At 40.9% G+C, this 8,889-nt stretch overlaps 1 protein-coding gene and 1 gene segment (V, D, J or C); one reads left to right on the plus strand and one right to left on the minus strand.

Moving 5' to 3' along the window:
• Positions 1–364: 364 nt before the first annotated feature.
• On the minus strand, positions 365–857 carry LOC107675378 (Ig kappa chain V-I region Scw-like). The segment is given in 2 exon segments: positions 365–690; positions 784–857. Coding segments are annotated over 2 exon segments (375 nt in total).
• A 2,258-nt stretch (positions 858–3,115) lies between these two features.
• LOC107675371 (protein NLRC3-like) overlaps positions 3,116–8,889 on the plus strand; it is a 9,697-nt gene continuing 3,923 nt past the window's right edge. The window contains exons 1-3 of the mRNA XM_016469681.1: positions 3,116–3,288; positions 6,296–6,409; positions 6,640–8,408. Coding sequence (XP_016325167.1) covers positions 3,163–3,288; positions 6,296–6,409; positions 6,640–8,408 — 2,009 coding nt within the window. The 5' untranslated portion in view covers positions 3,116–3,162. The remainder of the gene's footprint in view (positions 3,289–6,295; positions 6,410–6,639; positions 8,409–8,889) is intronic.

Below are 8,889 nucleotides of genomic sequence, written 5' to 3' on the forward strand. Positions count from 1 at the left end.
TGCTTACAAAAAAAAAAAAAACAGATTCATATACGATACTAATGTTTTACGATATTACAGTAATGTTCGGTATTCTTATGCGGATTTGAGAGTTATAGCCTGTTTTTAGATTTTGAGAAGTGTAGTTCCCAGCATGCTTTGCATGGGACTTAACAGGGAGAGTACAACATTTTGAAAACAAGTATTATTTTTTGTGCTTTTGATCAAGATGAAAAAGGGGAGACTTGTAGTGTTTAATGTTCAATTTGCTACAACAACTCTTTGTGTTGTTTGTCATCCTCCCATCAGCAGCTGCAGTGTCTCTCAGCTGTATCAGTGCAGTCACTGGGACTCTGACTGAAGGAGGTTTTTGTACGACTCTTTATCACTGTGTGAACACATATTTACTGTTGATGTAGTGGTAACTCTGACAGTAATAATCTCCTCTATCTTCAGTCTGGACTCCACTGATGGTCAGAGTGAAATCTCTTCCAGTATCTCTTGTTCCACTGCCACTGAATCTAGATGGAGTTCCTGACTGAAGGGTGTTTATATAATATATCAGGAGTTTAGGAGCTTCTCCAGGTTTCTGCTGATACCAGTATAAGTGATTGTAGCGTATAGCAGTGTCAATCTGGCACTCTATTGTAGCTGTTTGACCCTGCTGGACAGTTTTAACTTCGGGTTGAGTCAAAGTGACTCCTCTGGACTCTGAAGAAGAGAAAATAAAAACAATGTGTGTTTAAAACTGCATCATATACTTTTAAATGAGCAGCAACACCAGCATCAAACTGTTTATTTTACCTTGAATAAAAGCTGCAATGGTCCAGATGAAGATGATGATGTTGTTCATTGTTGTTGTTTTGTCTTGTGTGATGATGAAGATTGAGTTCTGTTATGATCTCAGTCATGAAGTGTTAAACTCACAGCACTATAAACACTCTCAGAGCACTGAAGCATGTGCTGACAATGCAAAGAAGTGGGCAGGCTTTATATGCTTTTACAACAGCCTGTGCTGCTACGTATTTAAACGAGCTTCTGATTAAATGAAGAATTTTCATTAAACCAGCTTTAAAAAAATAAAAAAAACTATTTTCAGGCTCACCTTTCAGAACATGCATGTTATGAATTAGTTGTGAGTAACTACTTTCATATGTTTGTATGTCTTTCATTGCATTGTAATTTCAGTCACAGTAAGCTGTGAATCATATTTTCTTTCAGTAAACCGACATTGCACTTCATCTCTAATATCACATCGCAGTATATTAGGAATTATGATTGTTTTGTTTGTGTGAATTCTGACATTTTATGTTTAATAATGTTTTCTTTAATAGTCTTGCAGTGTATATTTTGGTGCAGTGATGTAACTCAGGACAGAGACAGCACTAATGCAGTTTTTCTGATGTGCTGCTGTGTATTTCCATAAAAAGCATTTCATCACTCATCAGTTTGATTGTAGTTTATTCATATGAGCTGCATGTTTTTGTTAAAAACAAACCAGAGTCCATACATCATATTACACAATCTCTATATATTGTTATGTAAATGTAATATTAAATAAATGATCCCTCCTCCTGACTCTAGATACAGATGGATGAGTTTGAGACACTTGGTCAGTTCCTGAAGGAGGATAAGAGCAGAAGGGAGTCTAAATTCGGCAGAACTAGTGCTGACTGACAACAAAAAGATCTTATTTGCTTTATTAAACAACATACACATCCTGATAGCTAGTTCCTGTTATGCGTCTAATGTTCATTCATACTGTTTGTGTTCAGTTAAAAACAACAGAACTGCTTTGAGACTCAGCTGAGAGTGTGATGATGCTCTGCACCACTAGAGGGAGAAGAAGACGAGACAAAATCAAGAGTCACCTTGACCAGCTGACTAAATGAAAGTAAAAGAAAGGATAACATTTTGAGGGTTTAAACCTATGCCTGGACACTTAAGTGGCAGCATATTGTGGTAAGTTCAGAATTTTTTCTTCATGAAAACCTGTATATATCTAAAAATAATGATGGTAAGTTATTGTTAGTTTGAAGATATTTCACTGCCAGGACAATTGTAAATTGTACTAATTATACTATATAGTAATTAGATTGGAAACAATATCAGTGAACAAATGTTTGTTGATTCTCTTGCACAAATGGCAGAATATTAGATGATTGTTGAATGTCATGATGTGTGCTTAAACAAAATAACTGCAGTTTATACATTTGTTTTAGCTTGCATTACAAAAGTAGTGCTGAGTTCTGCACTTCTATTGTATCACAAGAACCACATTATTACTAAAACTACTGCTTTTCTACTGCAGGTAAATTTCCACACTTGTGAACATTAAAAGCTGAATCAACAGTGAGAAATTATTATGTACCTTGGTATAATAAAACCAATGTCTGAAATGTACCATTAAATGAAAAATATTAGACAAATATTAGACAAAAATACTCAACAGTATTTTTATTGTACAATCACGATATGTCAAAAGATCAAGGAAAATTCATCTCATGACCCCTTTAAATGTTGATGTGTACCTTGAGTGAATACTTTTAAGTACTATCACATAATCTAAAATATTTTTTGATTTCACAAATTACACTAATTAAAGGGGTCATATGATGCGATTTCAAGTATTCCTTTCTCTTTGGAGTGTTACAAGCTGATTGTGCATAGATAAGATCCCTGAATGATCTTTAAAAAAGCATCATATGACCCCTTTAAATAACGTATGTAATACTAAATAATACTATTGTTGATATTATTATCATTATAATTAAAACTATTAAATATCTGTACTAATGTTCAAAGATATGATTACATTTTCTCTGTGGATTCACACTGCAAATGATGTATGGTAAAGTTACTTGCACTTGCTGATCTTGAGTTAACTTTGAGTTTGAATTGTTCCGGGCTTTGTTTTAGTTAATTTTATCTCTGAGCAGTCCAATGAAGGCACTTAACTGTACAAGCTGTTTTGAGTAAAATCTCTGTTGTATTACACAAAACTGCACTTTTTACTTCACAGGTAAGTATCCAAAGCTACTCACGACAATAGTCTGTATTTAATTATGTGTATCTGTCTATTTACGTTTTTGTTTTTAACTATCTTTTTCTACTATTGTGTTTCCAAGATGGTCTGCGGTCAAACTCTTTGAGACACAAGAGTAGGAAGGCAGTGCTACAAAAATGAGCCTCCATGAGAAAAGAGAGAATGAAGACAGTATGTCTGAAATGAGATCTACTTCTCCCAGAACAAGCTGTGCATCTTTGTCTGATAATTCCATATACAAACTGCCCCCTGGAATCAGTGATGCAACAGAGACCTACAGTGACTCCAGGTATGGCATTACCACTTTTTTACATTTCTGTAGCTCAAACAGTAGAGCATAGCTCTCACAAAGCCAAGATCATGGGTTTGATTTTTTATAGGCTAATTCACACTGCACCAATAGACGCTGACCAAAACTAACACATGTGTTGGTTTTTGTTGGATCATTGTGTTACCCATGTTGCCATGTTCAGCCTGTATTTGTTCGGTTGTGGAATTTCGGAGAATGATGTATTGTAAGCAGGTGATTGTCCGCATTGGCCGGTGTCTCTCAGTACAGTGCTTAAACAAGAACTTGGTCTAAACTAAATGAAAAGCACATTTTGTATATAATTTTGTTCCCATTATAGCTGGCATATAGCAGATATACCTTGTATAATTTATAAAATTGTTTATTCTTGTTTGCTTTAAAATGTATATCTTTTAATAAGCAAATATTGATAGAAATGTGTATACAATGTACAGTGTATAATATACAATAGTTGTCACAACGTGGTTTGGATGAAGCACACGGCGAAGAAGTAATCCACGATAGAGTCTTTAATTATCAATTGAAGAACAAAACACTCAAAAATGGAGACAACAATCACAATATAACTTCAATGCAAGACAAGGGAACGGAGGAAAATACAGGGCTTATAAACACAGGGAACGTAATCAAGGATGACTGAAACAGGTGGAGTAATTAATCAAAAACAGGTGAACAGAATGGACTAATCAGGGAACAATGGAAAACTGGGTCAAGGCTGGATGAACAGAAACACAGGGAAGTCTAAACCAAACCAAAACAGAACATAAACACGACATTATGCTCGGGGAGCCATGGCAGAGCAGGCAGCTCTGGGAACCATGGTGGAGTAGACAGATCAGGAGGCCATGTCGGAGCAGGCAGATCAGGAGGTCATGGTGGAGCAGACAGCTCTGGGAACCATGGCGGAGTAGACAGATCAGGAGGCCATGGCAGAGCAGGCAGCTCGGGGAACCATGGCGGAGCAGACGGTTCAGGAGGCCATGGTGGAGCAGTCTCCGTGGCCTTGGCACTTGACCCGGCCACTATGGCCGGAGCCCTATAGCCCCCCCCCACACCCCAAAAAAAAATGTATTGGGGGAAATACTGGGTTCTGGGGCCCTCCGTGGGCTAGATGTGGGAACAGGAGCCCTCTTTGGGCTTGACTCGGGATAAGAAGCCCTCTCTGGGCTGGACTCAGGAACTGAGGCCCTCCCTGGGCCAGACGCGGGAACCACAGCCCTCTCGGGGCTGGATGTGGGAACAGGAGCCCTCCTTGGGCTGGACTCAGGATAAGAAGCCCTCTCTGGGCTGGACTCGGGAACAGCAGACCTCTCTGGGCAGTATTCGGGAACAGAAGCCCTCTCTGGGCTGGAATTGGGAACAGAAGCCTTATCTGGGCTGGAATCGGGAACAGGAGCCCTATCTGGGCTGGAATCAGGAACAGAGGCGCTCTCTGGGCTGGACTCAGGAACTGAGGCCCTCCCTGGGCCAGACGCGGGAACCACAGCCCTCTCGGGGCTGGATGTGAGAACAGGAGCCCTCCTTGGGCTGGACTCAGGATAAGAAGCCCTCTCTGGGCTGGACTCGGGAACAGCAGACCTCTCTGGGCAGTACTCGGGAACAGAAGCCCTCTCTGGGCTGGAATTGGGAACAGGAGCCCTATCTGGGCTGGAATCAGGAACAGAAGCGCTCTCTGGGCTAGACATGGGAACAGCAGCCTTCTCTCGACTCTGGACTGAGGCCATCTCTCGACTCGGGTCTGGGGCTAGAGCCATCTCTCGATTCGGGTCTGGGGCTAGAGCCATCTCTCGACTCGGGTCTGGGGCTAGAGCCATCTCTTGCCTCGGGTCTGGGGCTAGAGCCATCTCTAGTAGAGCCTCGATTAGCAGCCTCTTCCTCCTCATCCTCTGGGCTGCGGTCAAAGGGGTTGCTGAAGCTGTCATAGGGCAAGTGAGGGGAGCGGCCAGCAGGCTTGAGAGTGAATCAGCCGGCGGGCCTGAGTGAGAAGCGGCCGGCAGGCTTGAGAGTGGAGCGGCCGCTGGTTCTGGGCTGAGGACTGAGGCCGATCTTGGGACTGGAGATAACAGGAGTGACGCAGACTTTAGCGCTGACCTGACAGATTGGAAGGCGGGGTCAGCAACTTTGGGCCCCAGGTCATCGCTGTTAGAACTCCATTTATGGGCACGGGGGAGCCCAGGCAGAGATGGGTGGTCGAAGCCCTTGGCCAGGCATGTGGAGGGTCCCGGCGTGGGGTGAGCTGGAGAGGCACTGTGGTTTTCAGGAGGGGTTGGATGAGGATGGCTCATAATTTCTTCTACCTCTAAATTTGAACCATTTAAATAAAGGACAAGATTAATCAGCTCGATCAAGGAAAAAAAAATGTACACGTGGGGAGATCGCAGCGGATTGTGTCTTCATCCAGCCCCAGATGAAAACAGGCACCGAGTGAGGCGACACGCCAGCTCACGCCAGCTCACCCATTTGGAGAGCTAGAGGAAATCATACCTCTCCAAAGGATGTCCACCCTGTCGCAGGTCCCACAGCTGATCCTCAGCTTCAGTCATTTTGTTTTGAGGTTTTGCGTTCTGTCACAACGTGGTTTGGATGGAGCACACGGTGAAGAAGTAATCAACGATAGAGCTGTTGCTTTAATTAGCAATTCAAGAACAAAATACTCGAAAATAGAGGAGAAAACAACCACAATATAACTTCAATGCAAGATGAGGGAACTGAGGAAAATACTGGGCTTATGAACACAGGGGACGTAATAAAAGAGAACTGAAACAGGTGGAGTAATTAATCAAAAATAGGTGAACAGAATGGACTAATCAGGGAACAATGGAAATTTGGGTCAAGGCTGGATGAACAGAAACACAGGGAAGTCTAAACCAAGACAGAACATAAATGTGACAATAGTGCAGTGTGTGTACAGTATAATATACATATTGTTTTGTTTGTCTTTTGTCAATAGCAGCAGGAAGAAGAATCTGAGGTCAAAATCTCCAGAACCCAGCAGTGTGTCTATGAGAAGCACACAATCCATGTGTGATCCCATTTCATTCAATGATGGAACATTGACTTCTGCCCCACGGTTAGTATAAACATGTAGTTGCTGATTTACTGTAATTTACCTTGATTAAATAATGGTTTAAGAAACCCAATGAACACTAAATGTTCTCCAAAATATACAACATACAGTATACAATCCACACTGCTATGTTTCTTAAAATGTTCAACAGTCATTGTAATCATTGCCATTTTTGCTGTTGTTTCCTTTAATTTCAGCATTGTGGAGATAGATGATACAATTGAATCCCACTACCAGACCCACATCAGGCAGGAAATACCTGAAGCAGACCTTCACAAAACTAGCATGAAGAACAAGTATGGCTGCTTATTTGAGGGAAACAAAGGCAATGAAACCCCCTTGAACAGAATCTTCACACAGCTCTACATAATAGAAGGAGAGAGAGAAGGGGTGAATGAAGAACATGAGGTTTTACAGATGGAGAAAACACCCAGAACACAAAACAATCCAATAAACTGTAATGACATCTTCAAAGCCTTATCTAAACCAGTATATGAGGAGAAAGACAAAATCAAGACTGTTTTTACTAAAGGTATCGCTGGAATTGGAAAAACCATCTCTGTGCAGAAGTTCATTCTGGACTGGGCCGAGGGAAAAGCCAATCAGGATGTAGATTTCATGTTTGTGTTTCCATTTCGAGAGCTGAACTTTATTCAAGATCATCAGTACAGTCTTCACAGACTTCTGCTGGACTTCCACCCTGAACTTCAAGATCTGGACTCAAAGATTTATGAGGAAAGTAAAGTTGTTTTCATCCTAGATGGTCTGGATGAAAGCAGAATAACACTGATGTTGTCAGACACTGAAAAAGTTTGTGATGTGAATGAGTCTTCATCAGTGGGTGTGTTGATGTCAAACCTCATCAGAGGAGATCTGTTTCCCTCTGCTCTCATCTGGATCACTTCCAGACCAGCAGCAGCCAATCAGATCCCATTCAATAACATTGACCGTGTGACAGAAATTCAAGGTTTCGATGACCCTCAAAAAGAGGAATATTTCAGAAAGAAAATCAGTGATGAGCAACAATCCAGCAGAATCATCTCATACATCAGAAGAGCAAGAAGCCTCCACATCATGTGCCACATCCCCGTCTTCTGCTGGATCTCATCCACTGTGCTTCAAAACCTCCTGAAAGAAGATCTGAGTGCAGAAATCCCTCAAACTCTGACTGAAATGTACATCCACTTCCTGCTGATTCAGATCAACATGAGGAACCAGAAATATGAAGAGAGAGATCCAGAGAAACTCCTGCAGTCCAACAGAGAAGTGATTGTGAAACTTGCTGAAGTGGCTTTCAAGCAGCTGATGAAAGGCAATGTGATGCTCTATGAGGAGGACCTGAGAGAGAGTGGCTTAGACGTCACTAACACTTCAGTGTTTACTGGGATTTGTACTGAGATCTTTAAAGAGGAATCTGTGATTCATCAGAGGAAAGTCTACAGCTTTATTCATCTGAGTGTTCAAGAGTTTCTCGCTGCTTTCTATGTGTTTTACTGTTATTTAAGCAGCACCACAGAAGCCCTTAAGACTTTTGATTCAATGCATAATTTGCATAAAGGTGCAGTAGATAAAGCCTTAGAAAGTAAAAATGGACACCTGGATCTGTTCCTGCGGTTCCTGCTGGGCATCTCACTGGAGTCTAATCAGAGACTCTTACAGGATCTACTGACAAACACGGAGAACAGCTCAGAGAGCATCTGGAGAACCACACAATACATTAAAGAGAAGATCAAAGATGGACAAGGACTCTCCACTGAACAATCCATCAGTCTGTTCCTCTGTCTCCTCGAAGTACAAGATCAGACTCTGTCCAGAGAGATTCAGGAGTTTGTGAAATCAGACAAACACACAGAGAAGAAACTCTCTCCATCTCACTGCTCAACAATTGCCTACATGCTTCAGATATCAGAGGAGGTGCTGGATGAGCTGGATCTCAAGAAATACAACACATCAGATGAGGGCAGAAGAAGACTTATACCAGCTGTGATCAACTGCAGAAAAGCCTTGTGAGTGTTTAATCATGTGCAACAATGAAGAGTCTCTTCTGAATGGGATTGTATTTTCTGTGGTTTTGCTTATTTTTAGAATATCCTGATCTGTTTTACAATAATTAAAACCATTTAAGCTCAGGGCATTTTTTGGTACTTTCGCCTAAATTTGACATACTCAAATTCAAATGTTTACCCTACACACATACATTGGAGGAAATGAAAAAAAATGGTTTCATTGTAAAGAAAACTACAAAATATGAGTGTAATTCTTTATAAATAACATTATATATTTTTCAAATATTACAATAAACACAAAAAAACATAGGCGCTTTTGGAGTTTTAAAACAAATTATTTTTTTGAAATTCTGTAATTCAGGTTCTATTAGGTCCAGCTCTCTGCAATTTACTTTGTTCGATGCCACTATATGCCAAAAAGTACCAGAAAAAAAATAATATTTCAAATAACAGCTTCTAAACAGGAGTTATTACATTATAT

This window comes from Sinocyclocheilus anshuiensis, unplaced genomic scaffold (genome assembly GCF_001515605.1).
Source record: "Sinocyclocheilus anshuiensis isolate Anshui unplaced genomic scaffold, SAMN03320099.WGS_v1.1 scaffold1844, whole genome shotgun sequence".
NCBI classification, from domain to species: domain Eukaryota; kingdom Metazoa; phylum Chordata; class Actinopteri; order Cypriniformes; family Cyprinidae; genus Sinocyclocheilus; species Sinocyclocheilus anshuiensis.